At 45.1% G+C, this 27,442-nt stretch overlaps 1 protein-coding gene across 2 annotated transcripts in view; it reads left to right on the forward strand.

Moving 5' to 3' along the window:
- LOC126535912 (multidrug resistance-associated protein 1-like) overlaps window positions 1–27,442 on the forward strand; it is a 335,731-nt gene that overhangs the window by 76,397 nt on the left and 231,892 nt on the right. For both annotated transcript variants that reach the window (XM_050182763.3, XM_055073342.2), the window contains 2 exons: window positions 17,015–17,189; window positions 24,769–25,023. In XM_050182763.3, the coding sequence (XP_050038720.1) occupies window positions 17,015–17,189; window positions 24,769–25,023 (430 nt within the window). The remainder of the gene's footprint in view (window positions 1–17,014; window positions 17,190–24,768; window positions 25,024–27,442) is intronic.

Consider the following 27,442-nt stretch of genomic DNA (forward strand, 5'->3'; position numbering starts at 1 on the left):
AATAACAAATTTCAGTCCTATGAAGCTATTTTGTGATTTTCATGTTGTTCACTATAGCAAGGTGTGACTGTATAGCAGTTTTTTGTTAACAAATAAAGTTATGCCACTGTTTTCTTCGAATTCAGTTTATCTTGACTCGTCTGTTTGTACATAACGTGTATAAATGAAAAAAACATTGCTATGCAATCTAATGGTGACCTGATCAAATGGTGAAAATAGTTATCTAATAAATAATGTTGAAAATTCAAGTTATCAATAACACAGAGTCGAACAAACAAATTCACACAATATACTAGAGTTCCATTTGTATGACTGGGTAATTCAGTCCCGACTAAAGGTCCCGGCCAGTGCTGTTGCATTTCTATGAACCCAATCTTTCATTATTTGGGTCCTGAGATTGGCTTTTGCCGAATAATTTGAATATGATCACTCAGCATACACATGCCTAACCCCTATGCTGAGCTCAATAGTGGCTCCTTTAATCACAGCTGCTGCGACTCTTGGCAGAGCCTATCGGTGATAGTGAATGTGTTGAACACGTCATCTCCTGTTGAAAACACCTATTTTCGACCTGCTTTAGGAATATTTTCAAACAATAATGGCTTACAATGTCTTACCCGATTATATGAACACCTTTTAGTTTGCCCCCCAGATATTGGGCAGGAAATCACGTTTGCGGCATTTGAATGCTTTGCTGTATAATATGGCTGTATTGTGGCAAAGCTAACTTAAGAAAACTGGCCACCACCGTGCAGTGCATTTTATACGGTCATCACACAAGCACTTTCAGAGCCCTTTGAAGCAAGGATCCTTTACTTCAAAGGACGGCACTTCACACAGGCATGTCAAAGCAGACCTTGTAGAAAGATGGTTTGAGTCAGGGGAGCTCATATTTTCCCTTTTAAATGCAAAGTGAAAACTCTTGTTCCCAGAGGGTGTACAATGTTTTCTTTATAAGTCGTAATATTCAGATTTTTTATGTGGAAAAACAAGTTTCACGGTAGGTGAAAGCTACAAGGTGTGTCTAATGAGAGCAAGAAACAACGGCCAACGCCAGCTAGATACACAGCAGCGCACAGTGTGTCCAGCTTCACAACTTGTGGGATGCGCGACTCTTGCGTGTCCCCTGATGTTGTTTTCCCTGCATGGCTCCCGTCTCCTGGCTTCGCTGTGTGCCTTTACAGCGGAGATCAGTGTGGTTGCAGAGTAGTATGAGAGATGGCGCGAGTGTTCCACTCCTAACGTCACCTAACGGTGGGGTTACATGGAAGCAAAAGGGAGAAGACTGTTCCTCTTTGGCTCGGGGTTGACAAGTGATGCGGACGTTCTGTGCAGGCACCGATCCGTGCTTCTGCGAGATCATCTCTTGAGACCTAGGAGCACAACACTGGAATGGACGAACACGATTGTTCGAATGCGCCACTGTTTACGTGACCGTACATGCGAACGACCAGGCGTTGGTGGCCAACATGGGGCGAACATATTCTCTCAATATCCAGTGGTTTGAGTCAGACTTCCTAGATTTGTTGTGTACCTATCGGCATGTTCTATGGATAGCAATACAGCTAGCAGGCATTAGTGTATGAACGGAGCAATAAATGCCCTTGTGATTGTTTGCACTACTGTGTTGTCGTTAGTTTGTCCTAAGAGCACGGGTGAGATCCCACAAACTCAAGCATCCGTATTTGGCAATGTAATGACTTTATTACTCTCCTAATTGTTTGTTCAGCTGCAAAGCATTAAAAAAGACAAAGGTCAGAAAAGGAAATATTGTATAAATGTATTTGAACGTGTATTAGTGCTCAAATTATTTATTCACTTTTAACCCTTAGAGGGTTGATTTTTTTCGCCATATGCGGCCGCCCAGGGTCGATTTCTTTTCTTTCAGATTCCAATTCTTCTCAGGGACTTATTTCGAAAAAAATTTTACCGCAATTTTTCTATGGTCACCATAAAGTGAGAAAAAAATATTATGCATTGGTATATATGTACTCTTCATTTATGAATAGCAGCAATAAAAAAGGAAATCAACTTATAAGAATGAAAAATTTCATGCATTTTTATACACATAGTTCAAGCCCTTGAAGATGCGCACACGAGAATATTTCGCAAGACTCAAATGTTCCTGCTCTTACACTAATATGGACATCCATAGCGTAATCAAACTGCGTAGGTGCGCACACTCAAGAAAACTGTGTGGTTGTGTGCCCGTCAAAAAAAGCATAATGTGTGACAAACTTCCGCTAATCTTCATTTTCATTATCTTCATTTTAATCTTCAGTTTTCGCGAGTGTCAAAAAAAAAAATGAAGCAACGGAAACGCATGCACGGCGGCATCCTTCCTATCCGCACCCCTGTGAGCACTAAACGAGCGAGAAAGGGGCGGTCGCCCTTTGAGCAATTAGTAACGAGATAGCCATCAGTTTTGCAAGCGCAAGAAGCCGAAACTGCCTGCGGAACAAAATGCAAACCGCCACTTGTCCATGCGCGCCCTAATGCGTGAGCGGTAGTATATAGATGCGCGGGAGCGAACTAGCTCTAAAACAAACCATGCAACGAAAACTGAGAAAGGGAGGCATGCAAAAAAAATTCCCTGTATTCCCACATAGTGGCAGCACATGACAGAAAAGAAAAAGTTAGGAAATTAGCGTGCTTTTTAAATGTACAGACGGTGCCATAAATATACGGCATCGACCATTTTTGGACTTCTTCGCGGCACTGTATAGTATTTACGTAATTGACCCTCAAAGGGTTAAGACAACTGATAGCGTTAACGGCACCTAGCGGTCTGTGTTAAAATTTTCAATGGAGACCATGTAGCACTGATACAACTCTCTTGAATTAATGCTCCCTTGAAAGCTCTATGCTTGTTTAAATTGTATAAGTGCATTTGAATGTGTAGTATTACTGTTGGATACGGACCCTTTTCCTCGCATCACTCAATTTCCCCAACCACATCCAATCGCCATTGCATTGCAATTAAGGGGTGCCAGGGCGCGTCTACCACGTTACCGGACCCGTCAGACAGGTTGGCGACCCCCACCTCATGCACCGCACGTTGAGCTATTGTCTCCCCCCCCTGTTTGACTTTTCCCGAAAGTGCAATGGAAGGCTGACACGGTTCCAGGTAGTTGATCTTGGTCCCGAGGAAAGCTGTTTTGCGGCTCTGTAAGGTCGTTCAAGAACAACCCGTCTCCTCCAGCCGAGCGCTTCCAGGCAAGGAGGCGACGTCAAAGGCAAGTCAACCCTCGGACAATGGAGATCTTGGAGCGTCCCCATTGCCCTAATGTGACAGCATTTGCACGGGCGCCTACCATTGGAGGAAAATGACAACACCTGAGCTGGCTTGACGATTGGCCGAAAATGACGTGACAAGGAGAAAGTGAGAGAAAGTGAGAGACAAGGAGAAGAGTATTTTTTCATTCTTCTTGCCACGGGCTGCAACGTCTGATTTGCTGCCGCCCGTCGGTGACTTTATGACTGTTCATTACTTTGTGTTATTACTGTAAATAATGTAATTAAACCTTCAGTTCTCCAAATCCTCCTCAATGTCGGCCAACTCCCACACTTAACGGCAACCGAACTGGTGGCAGCGCTAAGGATGAACCTTCATCCAAAGAAGTCCTGAGGAACTGAGAACAGGGAACAAGAAAGAGCCTTCGACCCAGGGAGTCCTAAGGAACTGGGAACAGCGGACTGATGAACCGTATGGTGCGGTGCTACATCCGTGAGTGAGTGCGTGGTTTTTCCTTTTGATTCGCCAGACTTCAAAATTTTTATGTGTTTATTTTGATGGTTCTAGGAATCGGGAATTTGTTGCATATTTTGTGTTTGCACAAATTATTTAAGGAAAACAGTTCTAACCACCAGTCGGGGCAGCTGCCATGGATCTTAGAAGGTTGACGAGGTCAGACTTGTTATTGTGCGACAAGTTGGGAGTTGAGACGGATGAAAAGATGAAAAAGCCAGCTATCCAAAAGGCAATTCAAGATAGTGGCAATGATGATGAAAGCATTAAGATTGCTTGGGAGGTGATGCAAGAAACACGGGAGCGTGAGCGTCAAAAACGTGAGAGTGAGCGTGAGCGTAAGCGAGAACGGGAAAAGCACGAGAAAGAGGTGGCAGAGCTACAGGTTGAACTTCAGGAATCGTGTCCAGTGGCGGGCAGTGAAGGGGACAACCGTAGCAGATCAAGCAAGGTCGAGCCATGTCGGATGAACCAGTGGATGAAAGTGTACAAGGTTGGAGAGGATCTTGCCTTATTCTTGGTTCATTTCGAGAGAACTTGTGAAAGATGTAATTTCGCTCAGGGCACCTGGTCACAGCGGTTGCTGACTTTGTTGCCTTGTGAGGCAGCGAACGTATTCGCAAGATTAACAGCGAATGACACGGAACACTATGGAAATGTAATGGCAGCGCTGTTAAGGAGGTAGCTAACTTCCCTGGAAGCATTTAGGCAGCGATTCAGGGATGCGAACAATAAGAGCGACGAGGGCTCATCAGAGTTTGTGTATGGTTTGAAAACAAACCTTGTTGAGTAGCTTAAGGGTGCCGAAGTCTACGAAAATAGAGACAAAATTATAGCGTGTATTTGTCTCGAAGAATTCTACCGCAGCATTCCACAGTCAGTGAGGTTTTGGGTGCAGGATAGAGATTCTGTAGACATGGTAGATAAGGTGGCTCGGCTAGCTGATGAGCATGTGATGGGACGAAAACTCACTATACCGACAACGAGCGTTCAAATGGAAGGGATAATCCGAGAAGGTATATCCACCACAAAAGAACCGACACAGGTAAAAGCTACCAAGAGGGCCGAGTCGATGAAAAAAAACTTAGGAAGGGAAAAACGATAAAGGAGCTAGCACCCCTCCAGAGGGAACAAAGAAGGTTGATATGCGAGAGTTTGAGAAGAGGCGACTGGTCCGATGTTATCAGTGCCAGGGCCTATGCCTCGGATTGCTATGCCTCGGAATCACTATGCCTCGGATTGCAAAAAAGAAGCCAATAGTGCTTTCTTATGTGGCGGTAGTGACAAAAGCTCGGAGCTTCTCCGTCCATACCTCCAGGAGCTACGGAATAGTGGAAAAACCTGTAAGGTATTAAGGGACAGTGGAGCAACCATGGAGCTAGTTCACCCTTCTTTTGTAAACGCCGAGGACTATACAGGTAAGGTAACTTGCATCAAGTCAGTGCTAGACGAACACAGCATGTGTCTTCTAATAGCACGAGTGACAATTTCTGGTCCTTTCGGAGAACTAGACAGATGCAGGCGTTTCAAAGGCGCTGCCAAAGGACTACCCGTATCTCTTTTCAAACCATTTGGAGCGTTTGTTATGGGAGCGCGGTCAGGAGTTCGGAGAAGGAAGGGTGCAGGCATTAACCCACTCGCGAGCATGCCAAATCACCGCTCAGCTGACCAAGGACCCCAGCACAGCGGCGGCCAAGCGCGAGGAAGTGCATTCCCTAGTAGAACCTCGGCCTACGGAGGAAAAAGAAAACAGTGTGACAGCAGAGGTGCCAATTAAAATGATCCCTGTAGATAACTCGCGTAGCAAAGAAAGGTCATCAGTGGAAGTAACAGAAAGGGAGAGCAGCTCTGTACTTTCACCTGCCTCTGGGGGCTTTGACAGGTTTCTCCAGGCGGACAGGGAGTCGCTGAGCGCTGAGCAACAGAGGGACCAGACTCTGACACGTTTACACTACAACGCGAAAGAGGGCATAGCTAGATGCAACATTACCATCCACGAAATGGGAGGACTGCTGTATAGACACTACCGAGATCATAGGGGCCGTATCCTCGATCAGTTAATCGTTCCTGAGAGGTATCGGGTGGATCTCCTGACTGTGTGTCATGGAAATGGCTGGTCGGGCCATCTAGGAATCAACAAAATGAAGGAGAGGCTCTTGTTAGAGTATTACTGGCCAGAATGCTTTAAGGATGTGGAAAATTATGTGAGGTCCTGTGACGCGTGTCAGCGAGTTGGGAAGCTGGGAGATAAACGCAAGGCACCTTTAAAGTTGGTTCCCTTAATCACAGAGCCATTCCGTCGGCTGGTGATTGACACAGTTGGGCCTTTGCCACTGTGATGACCCACTTATGGGGGCAAAGGTTCGTGTACTCAATGTTTTAACGGTTCTCTTAGGCGGAGCCTCCGAGAACCCAATTGAGGACAAAGCCGTTGGTTTGAACACACACACACAAAGACTTTTAATCAAACTAAAAAGGCATAAAGCAAATAGAAAGAAATAGAAAGCATGCATAAAATAAACATTCAAGAAGACATTGCGGTAAGGAACACACTTAGGGCTTTAACGAGGGCGCGAGTCCGGGCTTGCCACGAGGGCGGGGACGCGTCGCAGTCTCGACGCGGCAACGCGGTGAGAAGCTGGCAGAAGGAGTGGCGCCGGTCTCGCCAAAGGTCGCGGCGTAAGCTGACCGACCGGGCGCCGGGAGCGCGCCGGGAGCGCGCCGGCTCTGGCGAGGCGAGGTAACGCTAGCGGCTGGGTGGCAGGAGTGGACGGCGGCAGCGTTCTGGCCGGGCAGAGAGCTCGGGCCCGTAGCCCGACTGCTCCCCTCTCGCCCACGGCGCGGAAGCTCGAACACCGGCCTCGGGCAGCAGGTGGCACGGCAGACGGGGGTGGCGTTCTGGCCGGGCAGCTGGCGTAGAACTCGGGCCCGAAGCCCGACTGTTCTCGTCCTGCCCACTGGCGCAGAAGCTCACCGGCGTTGAGGAGCTGACGGCACGCTCGGGTAGACGGGCGACGCACAGGAACAGGTTGGCAGGAGGCCCCGGGCGGGTGAAGTCCTGGTGGGCTCGGGTCCGGAACCCGACGGCCCGTCTTCAACGCCCGCTCCGGTGGTTGACCTCCTCCTGCCGTCGTTTCCTGGGACTCTCCTGGCGTCTCCCCGGCGTCTCCCTGCGTGTCCTCTTGCGTGTCGCCCCGTTCTGCCAGCGCGCCATGCTTTTTCTTTTGGTCTGGCCGATTTGGCATTTTCGGATTGGCTGCCCGACGCTCCGTGGTCTTTCTTGATTGGTGAGGCTTTTCTTCTTTTTGTTGGCTGTCATGCGCCGCGCGTTCTCGTGCCGGATACTCTTCGGCGTCGTTGTTTTTCTTCTTCCACCTCGGCGCGCGTGCACTCAGCGTCGTCTGCTCCTGACCGTCCCGATCGCCGCACCATGTCGCGCACCACACATCACAGCCACCGAGCCAACCAGGGTGCAAGTACCTTTTAACCATGCTCTGTACTGCGAAAAAGTTTCCTGAAGCGATTCCTTTGAAGAAACTGAGCTCCACTGAGATAGTCGACGCTCTTTTGTCCACGTTTGCGTGAATCGGTTTTCCTGCAGAGATTCGGGCTGACCAGGGGACGTTATTTACGAATGTTTTAACCACGACGTTTCTAGAAAGGTGTAGTGTGCGGCTTATACACAGCTCTGTGTACCATACATAATCAAACAGCATTGAGAAGATGCACTCGATGCTTAAGAGAGTGTTACGTGCATTGTGCCATGAACACAAAGCAGACTGGGAGGACTGTTTACTCGCAACCCTGTTTGTGTTGAGAACAGTCCCACATACCCACATAAGGCAACGGGGTTCACTCTTCCCGAGCTGGTGTACGGTCGGACGATTCGTTCCCCCCTCAGAATGTTAAAAGAAATGTGGTAAGGAACAGGTGAAAGCCAGACGGGGGTGAGTTACGTTTGAACATTGCTGGATCGCTTAAGTGTCTCGCGAGAACTGGTTGAAAAAAACCTAAAAGAGGCCCAGGAAACCGCGACGGCGTGCTATGACAGAAATGCCCGTAGGTGAACATTTAAGGTAGGCGACAGGGTCGTGATCCTAAGGCCTTCATGAAAAAACAAACTTGAGGTACAGTGGGACGGACCCGTAAAGATTACCCAGAAGATATTGGAGACTAACTACACCCTAGAAGTTCCTGGAAAAAGGAATAAAGGAATCATTTACCACTGCAATTTAATGAGACCTCATTGTGGAAGGGAAGAGGTTGTGAACATGGTGGTAAACGCGTCTGAAGAAGTAGGGGTCGAACTTCCAGTTTTAGCGACAGTAACAGATGCGGAGTGCTCCACAGAGGACAACCTGAATCTGTCTGTAAACTGACTGGCTCTCGAGGCTGATCAAGTAAGCGACCTCCGAAAACTCTTTGAGGAATTTCGCCAATGCTTCAGTAGCCGGCCGGGGAGAACGACGCTCATTACTCATGAGATTGAGTTGACATCAGACAAGCCCGTCCAATCCAAACCATACTGAGTCTCACCTCGTCAGCGAGAAATAATGGAAGTAGAGATCAAACGAATGCATGGGAATTATTGAGCCAGCAGACAGCGATTACACTTCCCCGATGATTCTTGTAGAGGTGAGCGGGAAAGATCCGCGTCCACGTGTGGACTATAGGAAATTGAATGCGATTACAAGGGACCAACTTTATCCTATACCTAACATAGAAGAATGAGTTGTATGGGTGGACGGAGCCCAGTACATTTCAACAATTGACTTAGGTAGGGGATACTGGCAAGTGCCTATGTCAGAAAGCTAAAGTCGCTACGCAGCATTCACTTCCCCGCTTGGCACATTTCAACCACTAATGTTAAGTTTTGGGCTTAAGAACGCACCGTTTAGCTTTTCCAAGCTGATGGATATTGTTATGAAAGACCTCCAAGATTACGCGATTCGCTACTTAGATGATCTCGCCATCTTTTCTAACAGCTGGAACGATCACATAGAGCACTTAAGGAAGGTGGCGGCACGTCTACGAGACGTGGGTCTCACGGTAAAGGCCGAAAAGTGTAACTTCAGGTTTTCGCAAGTTATTTACCTAGAGCATGTCGTAGGACAAGGAACGCAGTGGCCCTCCGAACTAAAGATAGGGCCTATCAATAAATTTCCTGAACCGCGAACTAAGATGAATGTCAGAGCCTTTCTGGGGCTCGTGGGCTATTACCAGTGGTACATCCCAAATTTCTCACAGGTAGCAAGTGCCCTGACAGACACCCTCCGAAAGGGAGAGTCCGAAAAAGTTCGATGGAAGGAGGCCAAAGAAAGTGCATTTCAGCACCTGAAAGAGGTTTGAGCTCAAGACCAGTGCTTCAGACCCCCGATTATTCTAAGGAGTTTGCCGTGCAGTGTGACGCTAGTGATAGAGGGTTGGAAGTTGTCCTTAGCCAAGTGGGCAAAGACACGGAATAACATCCGGTACTGTATGCTAGCCAAAAATTAATGTGCAGAGAGGAGGCGTACAGCGCTTTCGAAAAAGAATGCGCCTGCTTAGTTTGGGTGGTCCAGAAGTTATCTTGTTATCTGTACGGAGCGAAATTCACTTTCGAGACCGACCACTGTCCTCTGACCTGGCTCAGACACATGTCCCCTAAGAACGGACGCTTGCTCAGATGCAGTCTGATTCTCCAGGAATATAACTTCACTGTCCGTTACAAAAGGGGCAAATTAAATGGGAATGTGGATAGTTTGAGCCAGTTGTTTCGGTAAATCGACGTATTACCTTCCTTCTTTTGACTAATGAGGTGGGAAGTGTTATTATGGGCTGGAAGCCATACTTGTTGTTTCAGAACTTTGCTTGTGTATACAGGGGAACCCCAGTTATACGTCCCCCGGTTTTGCGACGGCTCGGGTTTTACGACAGATTAGCGCAGTCCTGGCGAAGTCCCCATAGGAGCAATGCATTAAACAACCCGGTTATCCGACGCAATTTTACGCCTGACCCGTGTTATACGACGACACTCGTGAAGTGTGGGATGGAACGGCGGACCAAAGAAAAGTGCCGCGGGCCTCTTTCCTCGCACCGTCTCACCGCGTCCAGAGTGCCTGACACCGCTTGACCGGTTCGCTCCGGCGCAGCTTTCTTCCCGGCCTCGTCTCATCGTTCGTTTCTCTCTCCCTCACCAGCAGCCGCCTGCAACGCTCACTGTGCTGAAATAGCGCCTTTTCTTCTCCACAATCACTTTCTCCCTCTCTGCTTGGTGGCGTCACCTCTCGTCGCATTGGGGAAGCGTTTCTCTCCTTCCTGTTTCCCAGCAGCAGATCGCCGACAAGGTAATGCGGAGAAGCCTAGGTTTATCGCACGTGTTCTTCATCATAATCCTAGCGACCAGCGTTCAGCGGAGGTTTTGAGTTGTGTGGAGCAACGCGATGCACGATGTCCCTAAAGCGGACAGTTCTGTCGCTCAGCGATAAGCTGAATATTATCAAGGAAGTGGGAAAGCGACATGGAGCCATGAAAGCCAGCATTGCCCAGGACCTTAAGATACCCAAATCTTCGCCTAAGACAATCCTGGCAAACAAAGCGGCGATATTGCAGAATGCCAACAAGTTCGGGCTCAAGCGGAAAGCAGCAAAACAAGGACAGCATGAGAACTTAGAAAAAGTTCTCGTCAAGTGGCTGCATCAAGCACAGAGCTCTGCGATCAACATTGACGGCGCCATTCTAAAAGAAAAAGCGAACCTTGTGGCATTGCATCTGGGCATCGACGACTTTCAGGCATCAAAGGGGTGGCTGGATCGCTTTAAAAAACAAAACACCTAGGATTGTGTACAGCTGCTCCTGTGGAAAAAGCACTTCCGTGGACGTTTCAATGGCGAACGAGTGGATGGAGTCGCTGCCGGAGATGATTGCTGCATACAAGCCCTGCGAAATTTTCAACGCCGATGAGAGTGGTATTTTTTACCATATGCAGCCCGAGCAAACCCTTGTGTTTAAGGGTGACAGATGTCATGGTGGCAAGCGTAGTGAAAAGCGTGTGACGGCACTATTCTGTGCTAACGAGGATGGTTCCGAGAGGCTGCCCTTGCTCGCTGTTGGAAAGTTTGCAAAGCGATGGTGCTTTAAGAACTTTAAGGCACTGCCGTGCAACTACAACTTCAACGAAAAGGCATGGGTGACGTCTTCGCTCTTCAGCAATTTTTTGCAGCAGCTGGATAACAAAGTGGGTGCTAAGGTGAGGAAAATATTACTTTTCATGGAGGACGCACCATGCCACCCACCTGATACGTCCAGCCAGATGAACATAAAGGTTGTCTTTTTTTCGCCCAACTACACAAGCCGGCTGCATCCGCTGGATGCCGGCATCATTAAGTGCGTCAAGCAGCGCTACCGGAAGCAGTTACTGTAGCGTCGGCTGGCGGCTATGGAACGCAGCGAGTCGGAAAAAAAAAATCACTGCCAGGGTGTCTACCAACCAGGAAAACTGGGAATTCTCAGGGATTTTGAGTAGTCTGGAAAAACTCAGGGAAAGCTCAGGGAATTTATGCCTCTATCAGGGAAAATTAGCTGTAATTTTATTGAAAGGGTCGAAAGTCACGGTAACACTGGCTCTTTTGGGGACGCAACAACTTTAATGCCGCTCGAGGCTGATACAGGCTTCGCCGCCGCCGATTTCGAGGGTTTAAACCTCACCATGACCTTTGCCGAGTATGTGGAGGCCGACGACAACATTGCGATCTGCAGCGAAGTGTTGCTGGATGACGCCATCGAGGAGGGTTTGCCTAGTGCCGACACCGCTGCGACATTGGACGAGGACAACGGCAATGCCACAGATGTCGTGCCTGTGCCTACCACGTTTGTCAAGGTGCTACGGCACATAGACGGCATCCAGAACTTCATCTGTTCAGGCGACGCCGCAGAGGACCTCCTTTTGGACGTTGCCGAACTTGAGCGAAAGCTCTTGGTTCACAGATCAAACACGGTCCAAAAGAAACTTACCGACTTTTTTTAAAGTTCACGCTGGCTGGCGGGAATCGTGGCAGTGGGCAGTAGAGTGCCATAAAAGTTCGTTTGAATAAAGCATGATTGGTACCTGTACTGCAGCAATAATTTTTATCTCATTTACTTTTCTGGAAATTTGGGTTTCCAAGCCCTGCAGAGTATGTTTGTGGTTTACATTGAAGTTTCTCTTAAATCCGTCGCGCTTAATAAGTAGTATATTTATAGGCATAATTTATGTTTGGATTTTACGACGCCCGCATTTTACAACGCTTTTTCGCGGTCCTGAGAAAGTCGTATAATCGGGGTTCCACTGTAGCTATAAAAGTTGTTTTCATTAATTGTTTAACTTTATCCCGTTTCTTTTGCAACGACAATAACACTCTGGCCTTGTGGGCATTCAGGGATATATGGAAAGCTGTTTATAAAGGTGGTTGGAACTGCTTTATCAAAATTGAAGGGAAAAACAAAAAAACGCAGGTTTGATTTTGACATTGTAATAGCCTGACGAATCAGGTGAAGAGCCTGCGCTTGCACGTGGTGCAGCGCTGTGTTGTTTTGTTTGTTTTACTACATTCTCCAAGACCCGGAATCCAGAAATTCGTCACACGAGGCTCGTTACCAGTACACTGCATGTTCCATCAGCGTTCCTCGTGGCCAGCGAATTAAGTTCCTGGCCATTCCGAACTTCCGGGGCGAGGAGGAGCTATTGGATGTGGACCCTTTTCCTCGCATCACTCCAAGTTCCCCGACCACATCCAATCACCGTCGCATTGCAATTAAGGGGCGCCGGGGCACGTCTACCATGTTACCGGACCCATCAGACAGGTTGGCGACCCCCACCTCATGCGCCCCACGTCGAGCTATTGTCTCCCCCCCTGCTTGACTCTTCCTGAATGTGCAATGGGAGGCTGACACGGTTCCAGGTAGTTGATCTTGGTCCCGAGCAAAGCTGTTTTGCAGCTCTGTAAGGTCGTTCAAGAACAACCCGTCTCCTCCAGCCGAGCGCTTCCAGGCAAGGAGGCGACGCCGAAGGCAAGTCAACCCTCGGACAATGGAGATCTTGGAGCGTCCCCATTCTCCGAATGTGACGGCATTTGCACGGGCGCCTACCATTGGAGGAAAATGACGACACCTGAGCTGGCTCGACGATTGGCCAAAAATGACGTGTCGTTGAGATACCAAAGGGGTTAAAAGCGAGAGACAGGAAGAAGAGATTCTTTTTTTTCATTCGTTTTACCACAAGCCGCAGCGTCCGATTTGTTGCCAGCCGTTGATGACTTTTTGACTGTTCATTACTTTGTGTTATTACTGTAAATAATGTAATTAAACCTTCAGTTCTCCAAATCCTCAACGTCGGCCACTCCCGCACTCAATGGCAGGATCAAATAGTACATACATTTTTATTCACTTTCGAGATGGCTGTTAAGCTATGGCACCTAACAATTTCTGTTACAAGCTTTAATGGAAACCATGTAGCACTCGTACAACTCCTTTGAACTTATGCTCTCTTGAAATTTCAAAGGAGGTTTGGTACGCCCACGTGACAGGGGTATAGACGCTTGCCCGTTTTTTTTTTTTGCTAAAAACATTTGTTCGCATTAGGTTTCTCCTTTCTTTAGGAGCATTAATGTCATCTCTACATTAGGTTTTTAAACTTTGGACACATAAAACGAATGTGCGTTTTGATTTGGAACGCATTAAAATCGGGCAAATACTGCCAAATGAATCAGCAGTGTGTCTTGACGTTCATTCTGCATTTTGTTTAATTTGACTCGCCAGATAATTCAATCAATTTCATAAGTCCCATCAGGGTCGAATTGACGGAAGTCAACCGTACAACTTTTTACATTTCAAAAATATTTCGATTGATCGTTAGCAAATTAGCGAGTGCCACAAAAAAAGATAATCGTTTAGTGCACTGAGAGAAAGTCATACTAGTGCACACCCCAGAAAAAAGTTACAGATTACAATTACTTCTTTCAACAATGCAGTTGATAACAGGGACCAATTACTGTCTCATGAAAGTAATTGAGCAATTACTTAAAAATAATCATTTACGTTTACGTTACCGTGTTTACTTGATCCTAACGCACCCTCAATTGTAATGTGCACCCATCTTCTGTGACGAAAAACAAACAAACAGCAACATGCCCTCAATTGCAACGCGCACCTGTTTTCCGTGACCAAAAAAAAAATTGTCTTTTACAGTTTCGTGTACCACATGCTTTTATACAGAAATACGACTTTCTCTCATTTGGAAAAAGGAAGATTTACTCCCAATGCACTAGTTGCAATGAATAAAAAAAAGTTGCAGTTTCGCCCTAAAGGTGAAGCATTGATTGCGATAGCAAATTAGTAGACTGCTATATGAAGTAAGGATAGTAGTTTATCGGCCATATAAACTCCTAAACGTTTGCTTACTAACTGAGTTAACAAGCATGGTGTCACGTGCAACCAAACGTGAACACATCTCACTCGTTGACCACTTAAACTTGCTGTCAAAACACTGGAGTGAGGAAGTGCGGTAGCAGGAGCGAGCTAATTGACCTTCGTTCTGCCTATCATTTCAATGTGAACTAAAAGGCAAGAACACCGCACACATGAAGCTATCAGCCCTTAGTGCGCCCAGGTGCATAGACTCTGTCCCTATCACAGATTGCTCTCAAGACAGGGTCTGCGTCGCTGCACCATACACAGCAGCCGCGGGAGTAGAACGGCTCTACTCCTGTTTCACCTGTCCTGCACGCAAGTTTCAGGAACTCCAAAAGCCCATGATGCGGCCCAATTTCCGTCCGTTTCTGCACACATGCTCACTTTGTTTTTAAATGCAGCATCATGAATTATTCAATGTGTCTTCGCAGTCGGCATTTTCAGGCTGATGGAGCAAACACAGAAAACGGGAAGACAGACAGAAGACTAACCTTAGCACACATACTACAGCACATGGAGGAAGCTATTGCAGCTATGCTCGAAGCGCTTACTAGGTGCCCATCTTGAAATGCCGTTGGTGATATGGTAATGCAGATGTAGGGTTCTACTCGATTCTAACACGCATGCAGTATTTAGATCCATTTTGTTGGAAAAAGTGTGCATTAAATTCGGGTAAATACAGTACTTTCCTGTCAGCATTCATTAACATTGCAAAGATGCAGTAAATTGAAGAAATTGACCTGGCTCCTTCAGTGAATTCTTCGCAGCCGTTCAAGCATGGTTTACCTTTACTAACAATTGCTTTTTAGAATTTCTTCGATCAACTTCCCTCATGTTCTGGAGAAATTTGCCACGACATTGAAGACTCACTTGATGTGTAGGCCGAAGAACAGAACTGTGTTGTAATGTATGAACACCTTGCACACAAGATTGTCATTAGTCAGTGCCACAATGCTCAGGTTTTGGTCCGCTAAGTAGCGTAATGCTTTCATTGTCTGGTGCTTAAAGAAGGCAGTTCCAGTTGAGCCATTTAATAGGTGGGAAAATCGTCTCTAAGTGTCTTTGTGACATGAATGTCCAAAGTGGCCATCTCTATCATACTATAACAGTGCCGGCTCTTCCTTTTCTTTATTTCTTTATTTGCCTTTCAAAATATTCACTTCAATTTGTTGGGCCATCTAATGGAGGCTTAAGGTGACGGAATAAATAGTGAGCACCTAGATCGGCCTGTCTGAATATGCACGGTCACAAGCCTGCTGCCTGGCACAACTGCGGGTGTTCTACTGTTATTTCTGCCACGTTCAAATGCTAAAAACTGTGGTGGCTGTTACACCTTGTCTTGTCAATAAGGTAACTTGTCACATGTAATTGGTTACAGAAAAAGGTAATTACAGTGATTGTTACTGAGTAAAAAAAAATGTTGATCAATTGCCAAATTACAAAGTAGTGTCATTGATTACAAGTAATTAATTACATGCAACTCATTTTGTACAAGTATAGAAAATATACTCCAAAAATTTCTAAAGTAGAATTTAATGTTTCATCACTACACAGAGCCTTAACACTTGCAGGTAAATAACCAACTGAAAATAATGGAAAAATAGATAAGACACTTGGACACTATTAAAGAAAAAACTTGGGCACCCAACAGCATGCACTCAGAAGTCCTGCAACAGTATTTGGAGCTTATCAAAGTAAAATTGTTTGCACGTTATGTTAAAATTTTCTTGCTGTTGCACCAGCAAACTGAATCGGTCATTTGTCATAGGCATTAGAAAGGACAGGTTCATTGAAATTTCCATTATAGAAGCATGTCCTGTGTTCCACGCAGAGAGGGCAAACAAGCTAAAGGAAAAGGGTGGTTATTATTAATTATGTTGTTCATTAACAGGGTCATTCCATGCCATACGTCCCAGACATTGAGCTTGGCCCTCTCCAATTACCTTCTAAAATATCATGGCCAATCACTTCAGTACCTTATCTGTCTTCATAAAATATTTTGCAAAGAAATAGCTTTTTCTGTCTCTTACAGCTATTTGAATATTGCAGTGGTGGTCAGTCTGCGTTGAGAGAAAAAAATCTGCAAAATTACTATACCTTGGTAGCGCCTTAAAAATCTCCTTGTTGCTTGAAAAGAAATCATGATTTTTTTATTCTAGCCAATTGGTGGCCAGTACTTTTTCTCACGATGCACTTCATTACGCAGCGTTACGGCAATTCTGGGCCTATTTTTAATCTTTAATAAAATTCTACACGGTATGAAGAGCCAATGCGACTACATCATTGTGTTCGAAAGTTGATGATGAATTAGTGAAAAAAGTATTGATGTCGATGGGCAAGTACTTAAGATAAATAAGAGGACTCAAGATTTTAAAAATGTGTGAAATGTCTCATGCTTGGGCAAATATAGCTTGGTAATGTGGTTCAAGTAAAAATGCATGCTTGACGTCATTTGGAAGGGTACACAACCTTTCGACATCTGAGTGTTGCTTGGTTTGTTTTAGTTGTACAGCAGGCGTAGCAGTCTCTGTGAACCTCTTCCAAGCAGTGCACCTGGGGAAAATGGGACTCCAGGCAGGTGGGCTGCTTGTACCTGAATTACAGTGGGTTATCGTTGGGCTGCCTGTATCTGGCTTATGGTAAGTTACGGTGGGCAGTGAAGATTGAACCATGCACCTCTTGCAGCCGAGTTGGGTGCCCTACTTACTGGGTCACGACTTCCCCATGGGTTCCCTAGATTTAATATGCTGGTGAATTGCAAAGTTATTAAATATTTTTCATGTCTGTAGGAAAATATTATTGGAACATGGTATTCATGGCTGGTGCATTCATTCCTTGCAGCCTTATCTTGACGTTTGTGCAGAGCAAAGAGTACACATGGCACGGCTATGTGTATGCCTTTGGCTATGCTGGCTTTCTCTTCCTGAGTGGTGTGCTGGATGCCCATGCTGTCTACTTCATAGAGTTTGGAGCTTTCAGAGCTCAGTCAGCTTTGGTTGCTGCTCTGTACAGAAAGGTACAACAACCTTCCTTTCTTTATTCCGCCTGTGCGTACATTACCATGCTGTGCTGATAGCAAAATGGCTGAAATTTAAGAGCCTTGTGTGCCATATTATTTGTATTACTTATATTACTTTTTATATAGATTCATGTGTGTCAAAGAAACCTTTACTGTGTTATCTGCACTCTGTCTTGATGTATCTGAGCCAGATTAAGCACCATTGTGTCATACCATTTCTGTGTACATTAACTTTCAGACTGACCATCTATACACAAATTTTGCCATCTCATTTGAGTAAATTCTGTGGGCAACTCTGTGCCTACCGCTTTCATGAATATGCTTCGTGCACTCGTTTCTGAGCTGTATATGCCCAACTTATGCATGATGTACAGTACGGTCCACTGTTAAAGGGAATACCCAACAAGTATTTACTAACAATTACTGCATGAAGGCATGCAGTTTATATATTAATGCAAATAAGTTAGCCTAATACATTCTATCAGCTATTCTCTCAGTAAAGTGGAAATGTTTCTGTTGTAGTGGATTTATTACTAGCTGGGTGTGTCCCTTAAAAGTGGTCCAAAATGTACATCCAAAATGTTATCTGCACTCAGTGCTTCATTTCACGCAGAATAATTATGGGCACTTTGCAACAGCTAGATTGAGCAACATAAAAGAGAGCTTGCCACTGGCTCCATCACCATAGTGTGCCTTGTGACTGCACTTCGATGTCTTGATTGCTGTAAGACGTAATGGGCCTTTTGCATGGGTTATTGAAAGTATAGACCATTTGCAGTGCCACTGCATTGGGACCACCATTCGTGAGCATAGGACCATGCTGCCATTGAGAGGCTTCTGGCTTCCCCTTTCCTGAAGTGAATGATGTATTGAGGAAATGCAGAAAAACACTGTTTTTGCTTTCTGGGTGGATTATTATTGCCAATAATGTAGTGCTTTCAATTGAAGGTGCAAATGGAAGATTAGGTCTGTTGATAATCTACACACGGCCTTATTTTAGCCTGATGACAGTGAGCGAATATTCCAAGTGAACTTGTGCGCATCCTACAATGAAGCGATATCCAATAGACTGATCTCACCGCTAGTTGCACTACACCACCTGTGAAGTAGTGCACGCCTGTAGTTGTAGTACTCCGGCACACGCAGAGTGTACGAAATGCATACAGAGCACGGAATGCACCGAGCCTCTTTAATCATTTGCAGTGCCTTTTGAATGGTGCACATTGGGATAGTATATTAAAGAAATAAACTGTTCGCACTAGATTTTATAGAATAGACATAAGCTGCGTTCCTCTTAAGAGCAAGCTCTTAACTCTTTCCCTACCATGGGGAAAATAGGTGTTTTTTGTAGATTACACCACATTTCTTTTTTTTTTCTGAAGGAACTACTGCACTCAATATTTCATGTAATACATAAACAAAAGGCAGAATGAATGAACTTTTCATGCATAAGAATTTTATTAACAAGATATATGCCGTAAAAAAATATATAAATTGCCCAAATAAACATTGTGGAATAAAATTGCACAAAATTTGTAAAGACACGCTTGTATCTACTAAGAAAGAAATTTAACAAAAACTATGAAATATACAAAGTGTATTGCTTTCTAATAAGCACTGCCTCAAAAAAAAAAAAAAAAAAAAAAAAAATCAAAATTTTTCATTGACCAAGTATACCACTACAAGAAGTTAAGTGCAAGCACTACAGCTTAGCATGCCCGGCTGCGGCTGCCGATGTTCTGGGCTGGCTTGCATCGTCGTCACTCTCAGACTCAAAGTCCGACGAAAATGTAGCATCCTCAGACTCGCTGCTGCTCGATTCATGGATGCAATCAGCCAGAAACGCATCAGAATTGCGAGATCTGCAATCTTTCGAAGCGCATGCACAGCTTCCAGAGGCGGCCATTATTGCTTTCTGCTTTGACGATCACCAAATTTTGGAGCACGTTCAAAAATTAACACCTGGTGGGGAAAAAGAAGCGAACTGCTTAGAAAACAAAAATATAGTTCTCCTCCTTCACGTCTCATAGCGCGGTGTATTCATGAGCGGCATGGAAAGTCTCGAAACTGGCGTTTCGAACCATAGTTAGCAGTGTAACGATGCCCAATGGGCATGGTACGGAAAGAGTTAAGAGGAAGCTTTAGCTTGGGGCCAACTCTAATGCCTCCTTTTCAAATACATCTAAAATGCAGAAGTGCTTTCATGAGACAACCACTGCACCCATTTCAATGAAATTTGTTGCATTTGATGGGGAAAGTTAACTTCTAGGGACCAAGAGAATATAATTTTGACCAAGGGCATATAATCGTTACAGAAAATTCTCAGAAATTAGTCTTTTAAAAGCACATGAAGGTTATAAATCACAGTTCTGTCACAGATATTGCAGTTTTGTCAACTGTGTCTGTTGAGCATGTAAAGCAGACAAATTTGAGGTAATAATTTACAGCTTATACAAAATTGTTAAATGTTTACAAGGGTTATTCCAAAACCCTACTCACTAACCAGTGCAGTATTTTAGAGCAGCGTATAAAACATCAATTTTAGGGTGTCTACCAACTGGGAAAACCAAATATTCTCAGGGATTTTGAATAGTCTGGAAAAACTCAGGGAAAACGCAGGGAATTCGTGCTTCTATCAGGGAAACTTAGCTGTAATTTTATTGAAAGTGAACGAAAGTCGCAGTAATGCTGGCTCACGTACAGAGAGCAATCTTAACGAATCGTCTTGTGACGCCGTGTCGTCAGCTGCCGACTTTCCGGATGCCCGACGACTCTGTGGCACCATCGCGTACCCCATAGATTCAATGTCTAAGAACATCTGAAGTTTCGGACGCAAGAGCCCTTCGCCGTCCGATTTTCCGGACTTTTTCCCGTGACCGCAAGTCTGAAAGGGCATTAATCAAACCCACCACTGCCGCCGTTTTGATTACCTCGCCGCCATGGTAAATGCTAAGCCTAGCTCTCTCAACGTTCGTTATTAAGTTTCTTGCCATTTGGCATCATGTTTTTCATTGAAAGTATTCGCCGCTGTAAGCAATGGCACCGACTCCATCTTTGTGGTCCTCGTGATTGGCTTCGAAGCTCGGAAAGTACAGCATGTTGCATAATGCCGGTTCCCAAAAGTCAGCTTTGCCTCAATACACGGTGAAGCATAACAAGCGTAGGAAGGGGCAATTGTCATGGGACACAGTCATCATCATCAGGCTGGTTACGCCCACTGCAGGGCAAAGGCATCGCCCATACTTCTCCAACTACCCCGGTCATGTGCTAATTGTGGCCATGTTGTCCATGCAAACTTCTTAATCTCATCCGTCCACCTAACTTTCTGCCGCCCCCTGCTACACTTCCCTTCTCTTGGAATCCAGTCTGTTACCCTCAATGCCCATCTGTTATCTTCCCCCCTCATTACATGTTTTGCCCATGCCCATTTCTTTTTCTTGATTTCAACTAAGATGTCATTAACTCACGTTTGTTACCTCACCCAATCTGCTCTTTTCTTATCCCTTAACGTTACATCCATCATTCTTCTTTGCATAGCTTGTTGCGTCGTCTTCAATGTAAGTAGAACCCTTTTTGTAAGCCTCCAGGTTTCTGCCCCGTAGGTGAGTACTGGTAAGACACAGCTGTTATACACTTTTCTTTTGAGGGATAATGGCAACCTGCTGTTCATGATCTGAGAATGCCTGCTAAATGCACCCCAGCCCATTCTTATTCTTCTGATTATTTCCGTCTCATGATCTGGATCCGCGATCACTACCTGCCCTAAATAGATGTATTCCCTTACCACTTCCAGTGCCTCGCTACCTATTGTAAATTGCTGTTCTCTGCCGAGAGTGTTAAACATTGCTTTAGTTTTCTGCAGATTAATTTTTAGACCCATCCCCTTCTGCTTTGCCTGTCCAGGTCAGTGAGCATGCATTGCAATTGGTCCCCTGAGTTACTAAGCAAGGCAATATCATCAGCGAATCGCAAGTTACTAAGGTATTCTCCATTAACTCTTATACCCGATTCTTCGTAATTCAGGTCTCTGAATACCTCCTGTGAACATGCTGTGAATAGCATTGGAGAGATCGTATCTCCCTGCCTGACGCCCTTCTTTATTGCGATTTTGTTGCTATCTTTATGGAGGACTACGGTGGCTGTGGAGCCGCTATAGATATCTCACTGTTTTTACATAAGGCTCGTCTACACCCTGATTCCGTAATGCCTGCATGACTGCTGAGGTTTCGACTGAATCAAACGCTTTCTCGTAATCAATGAAAGCTATACATATATATAAGGGTTCGTTAAATTCCGAACATTTCTCTATCACCTGATTGATAGTGTGAATATGGTCTATTGTTGAGTAGCCCTTACGAAATCCTGCCTGGTCCTTTGGTTGACAGAAGTCTAAGGTGTTCCCGATTCTATTTGTGATTACCTTAGTAAATACTTTGTAGGCAACGGACAGTAAGCTGATTGGTCTATAATTTTTCAAGTATTTGGCGTCCCCTTTCTTATGGATTAGGATTATGTTAGCGTTCTTCCAAGATTCCGGTACACTCGAGGGTCATGAGGCATTGCGTATACAGGGTGGCCAGTTTTTCTAGAACAGTCTGCCCACCATCCTTCAACAAATCTGCTGTTACCTGATCCACTCCAGCTGCCTTCTCCCTTTTCATATCTCCCAAGGCTTTCTTTACTTCTTCCGGCGTTACTTGTGGGATGTCAAATTCCTCTAGACTATTCCCTCTTCCATTATCGTCGTGGGTGTTACTGGTACTGTATAAATCTCTACAGAGCTCCTCAGCCACTTGAATGATCTCATCCATATCAGTAATGATATAACCAGCTTTGTCTCTTAACGCATACATCTGACTCTTGCCTATTCTTAGTTTCTTCTTCACTGCTTTTAGGCTTCTTTGGCTCCTGAGAGCATGTTCAATTTTATCCGTATTATACTTCCTTATGTCAGCTGTCTTACGCTTGTTGATTAACTTGGAAAGTTCTGCCAGTTCTATTCTAGCTGTAGGGTTAGAGGCTGTCATACATTGGCGTTTCTTGATCAGATCTTTCGTCTCCTGCGATAGCTTACTGGTATCCTGTCTAACAATGTTACCACCGACTTCTATTGCACACTGCTTAATGATGCCCATAATATTGTCCTTCATTGCTTCAACACTAAGGTCCTCTTCCTGCCTTAGTAAAAGCCGAATACCTGTTCTGTAGCTTGATCCGGAATCCCTCTATTTTCCCTCTTACCGCTAACTCATTGATCGGCTTATTATGTACCAGTTTCTTTCGTTCCCTCCTCAAGTCTAGGCTAATTCGAGTTCTTACCATGCTATCGTCATTGCAGCCACCTTGTCAAGCACGCCCACATCTTATATGATGCCATGGTTAGCGCAGAGTATGAAGTCTATTTCATTTCTAGTCTCGATCGTCATTAGGGCTCTTCCACGTCCACTTTCGACTTTCCCGCTTGCAGAAGAAAGTATTCATTATCCGCATATTATTCCGTTCTGCAAACTCTACTAATAACTCCCCTGCTATTCCTTGAACCTATGCCATATTCCCCCACTGACTTGTCTCCAGCCTGCCTCTTGCCTACGCTGGCATGGAAGTCGCCCATCAGTGTAGTGTATTTTGTTTTGACTTTACCCATCGCCGATTCCACGTCTTCATAGAAGCTTTCGACTTCCTGGTCATCATGACTGAATGTGGGGCATAGACCTGTACGACCTTCAATTTGTACCTCTTATTAAGTTTGCACAGCACCTTTTGAGAGCAGCAATATGCCCCCTTGATGTTTTCTGCTGTAAGGAAAAAAAAAAGAATGCGTAACACTGCTTTGCATAGCAATGCGTGTTTGCAGATGCAAGCTTTCGAAAATTGAAACATGCGGTACACATAGAGAAAATGACCTTTTCCGCCCTTAACCTCCCCTGGGTGAAAGTCTAATCGCTGAATATGCGATGAATAGCAACGGTGGGCACTCTTTTGAGCTGTCCACTGTTGCTTTCAGAAAACATCGGTTGGTGAAGAGGTGAAGAGGATAAACATTGTTCAGGGCCTTTCTGCCGAGTTCAACTACCTCCTGAGTATTACAAGTAATATGGCATCAAGGGAACTTCAGGAAAGTTCGTGCATGTGCAGTAGGTGTGGTCAACGTTATTATAACCAGCTCGGTTTCACAACTCCGCTGAAAACACGGGCCCTATGGCGGTCACGAGGACTAATGGCGCTGCGATCGACTCGCGCTACTGGCAGCACTTCTGGTTGCGTGCCTTCTTCGCTGCAGCTGTGTCCCATGTGGTTGTTTTGTTGCTGTGCATTTGTTGCGTCCTGCAGAAGTTTGTTCAGAGGTTTGAGTATTCGGAGTTCGTGCTGGTCTGTGGAGGTGTGAAGTGTGGCTTGAGTTGAGCATGTAATATGCTGGCATGTTTTGCTCTGGTTGAAAAAGCTTCTACTAGTCATCAGCTAAGCACCATTTTCTTGTGAAAAGTGTAATGCCGTGTATCAGCACAAAAATGCATAATTTGCTAAGTTAGGATGTTTAATCGTTATAATTATATAATAATAATAATAGTAGATCATTGGTAGCTTTATAAGAGATAAGGAACAATTTGAACATAAATAAATTTGACTGATAAGCTAATACTATAACCATAGCACATCAGTGGGGTGTGCCTTCACACACATGGATTTATAATTGGGCTCACTGCTTGGTATAAGTCCAGATATTATGAATTTCCTCTGCATTCAGAAGAATTCATTGTAATAGCTAGAGAAGCCCCAAAGCTATTAACTGATTGCATGTACATAAGGCACTGTTGTGGCGCTTGCATGATAGTGAAATCACAATAACTATTTCCTGTTAAGAAAACTTCGGTGAAATAAAAGTATCTGGGCAGTTGGATATCATTTCATTGAAAGCTGCAAATATTCGTGGCATGTTATTATGGTGAAATAAGGTCCTATGTTAGTTCTTCACCTCGCTAATGTTTTGTTCACACTTTTGGTTAAAACCACTGCATCACTGGCAAGCTGACACTTCCCCCAGACAGTGCAAGTTTCAGCATTGACACTGTGCAATGTATACTGTAGGGAAGAGGAGGCCATACGGCAGGCCCTGGCAGCTTGACAACATGTTCCAAGGTGGCAGCACTCACGTGGCAGTGCTGAAGAGCATTTATAAACTTGGCAGTAGGTGAAGTCTTGGGACATGCGGCACATTCAAAACAAAACGGATGAAAGCTACACAGTTGCAGCAAAGCCATTTCTGGCTTAATTTTGTTTTCAATTTATAAAATATTAATTTTAGCTCTCATGTCCTTGGTGAAGTGCACTCCCTCGAGGGATTTCTAGAGTTGTCTATTTTGTTTATTTTAACAGATCCTGGTCACATCGTGTCATTTAGTCCCTTCAGGCAGTACATGCACCATTGTAAATGCCAAAATAATGACAGAATCAAGCAACACCTGAAGGGGACATCAAAACACAGCTTATTAGCTGTCCTTTTGAATGAAACAAATTCACGAGTAATTTTCCAGCATGCCCAGTCGTAAGTGTTGTGATCTGTAGCTTGTTGTTACAGGTGTTCCGGCTGGCACCGAGTGCGCGCCGGCAGTACATGGCAGGCGATGTGATGAACCTTATATCGGTCGATGTGGAGGAGGTGAGCTCGTTCCTGACGCTGAGCACCCAGGTGTGGACAGTGCCACTGCGAATTGCTCTTACCCTCGTGCTACTGTGGCACTACTTGGGCATCTCATGCCTGGCCACTATGGGTGTCATGTTTGCTGCTGTGCTGGCAACCACCTACGTGGCCACCCTCTGCGACCGCTTCCAGGCAAGTCCCATTGCAGAAGTACAGACTGGCACATAGCAGTTGTGCAAAAATTTCTCGCATGTCGGCTAATTTTTAGTCAAGACAAATAAGGTCCGACTATGCCTGAATATTTATTTATTTATTTATTTATTTATTTATTTATTTATTTATATATTTATTGTACCCTCAGGGCATCAATTCCATCAGAGAGAGGGGGGCTCTAATCCCACATTAAAAAAAATTACGAAATAATGCAGGAGAACACAACAAGCAAATAAACAATAATCTCTTCATTTAAGCTTTTCATGCAACTGTATTGTGTATTATAGTAGTGTATTACGCATACAGAAAAAGGGTAAAGAAAGCAATAGAATAAGTAAACTGAACCGATATAAACACGCACAGAAAATAAGGTGGTTTCAGTTGTGACATGTTTGAGGAATGAAGGACTGGGAATATGCAACAGTGTTATGATGCAAAATGCAAGCTTTGAGCTCATGGTCTACACTCGGTAAAACGAAGGAAGCTGTTCTGGAGCAGTGTGCATTGAATAGGTGATTATTGGGATACATTTTATAAAAGAGACAGAGTCGCGACAGTTTTTGTTGAGTTGCAAGCTAAGAATGGTTTTGACTGGATTTCAGGCTGGTTACACTAGCAGTCAGTGCAATGATAGTTCAACATAATGAGCTGAGTGATTCTGTACAGCTTCAAGATTACTGAATAGTGTAATGTGACCAGGTTTCCAGGATGATGAGGCGTATTCTATGTTGGAGCAAGTATAAGTGATGTACTGTTGTCTTCTCTGTGCGGTAGTAGCAACTGAAAAATTTCGTTTTAGAAAACTAAGCATGCCATTAACTTTAGGTATGATGGGGTCGACAGGCAATTTTGAAGTGTTTTTTCATGCACTTTCAATTCCATTAATTTATAATTTCTTTATTTCACTTAGTCACTACAAGTAATTTCCCCTGTATTCTCCTGGTGTCCTTGTTCATTGGCTTCCTATGATATCATTAACAAAAATTGGGCCCCTCAGTCAACCCCCTTCTCGTTCATTAAGGAAATAAGTAGGAAAAGGGGATCGACTGTGAGAAACTCTCATTGACTTAAATTTGGCTAGGTTCAATTCCCTATTCCCCCCGGGCGTCTGCGTCAGCAGGCGTTTGGTGTGTTGTGACACCACGTACCCGAGCACACGAGGGTTGGACCCTCCCGCGTCTAACCATGCGCGGCTTAGCCGTGTCGGGAAAAAAGGGGATCCTGGGGGTTGAGCCAATGCCGGGTGTTTGGACCTTTACGGCCCCTCGGCGACGGCAACACACCCCTTTGGCCTCAGCTTCACGTAGACGGCGCCCCCGGACTGACCCACCTGGGGGAAATCGGTAGTTGCCTTTTCCTGTCTCTCTCTCTCCCTCCAACCTTCGTCTTTCTCTCACTTTCCCTCTTTCTTGTCTTCTCCTGGCTTCCCTTTACTTCCAATATTTCCAGGCAGCAAGGCACCTTGTGTAAATAGCCAACCTAGGTTCTTTCATATCTGGTTATAGTGGTAATCTACAGCTCGCATTTGCAGGCTGTGTTTCACAGGTCCTGCAGCGTGCTCTTGTAGGACTCCACGGTGGGTGGCTGGCGTTACTGCCGAAATTACACTCTTTTATGGCTACTTCCTTCCCCCTGCTACCTGATTGCTGCCTGAAAAGGGGGCATACCAATGATGTCTTCGAGTTTCTTTACCCACCAGAAAGAAACTTTCCTTCGTTTCCATGTAGTCCACTCTGAACAACCAGACAAACCCGTGCGAACAATCTTCCCATTCCTCGTGTCCAAGTCTCTCACCCAAGTTTTTGGTACAGGTTATAAAGCATCCAGGATGGCAAGCGGTGATCTCCTCTTGGAGCTCCACAACCGGAAACATTATGAAAAGCTACCCAATCTAGTATCATTTGGGGACACCCAAGTAACAGTAACTCCACAGCGTGCTATGAATACCACTCGTGACGTAGTCTCCGATGATGATCTCTTGCAGCTGACTGAAGCTGAGCTCTTGGAGGGGTTCAGTGAGCAGAACATCATCGTCAAAATAATTAAGATGAGGCGTGACAATAAGGAAATACAGACCAAACACCTGATACTTACTTTTGGCATAAGTGTTCTGCCCGAGTCCATCGAGGCCGGGTATATCAAGCTTCGTGTTCGGCCATACGTCCCTAATCCCCTGCGATGCTTCAAATGCCAGCGTTTCGGTCACAGCTCACAAGAGCTGCTGAGGCCGCCAAACTTGCGCGAAATGTAGTGCTCGTGAGCACACCTCTAAATCTTATGAAAACTCTCTCCACTGTGTAAACTGTGATGGGGAGCACACTGCATACTTGCGATCGTGCCCATCTTGGAAGAAAGAAAAGGAAATTGTCACAATTAAAGTGAAAGAAAACATAAGTTT

Source organism: Dermacentor andersoni, chromosome 4 (genome assembly GCF_023375885.2).
Source record: "Dermacentor andersoni chromosome 4, qqDerAnde1_hic_scaffold, whole genome shotgun sequence".
In the NCBI taxonomy this organism is placed as follows: Eukaryota; Metazoa; Arthropoda; class Arachnida; order Ixodida; family Ixodidae; genus Dermacentor; species Dermacentor andersoni.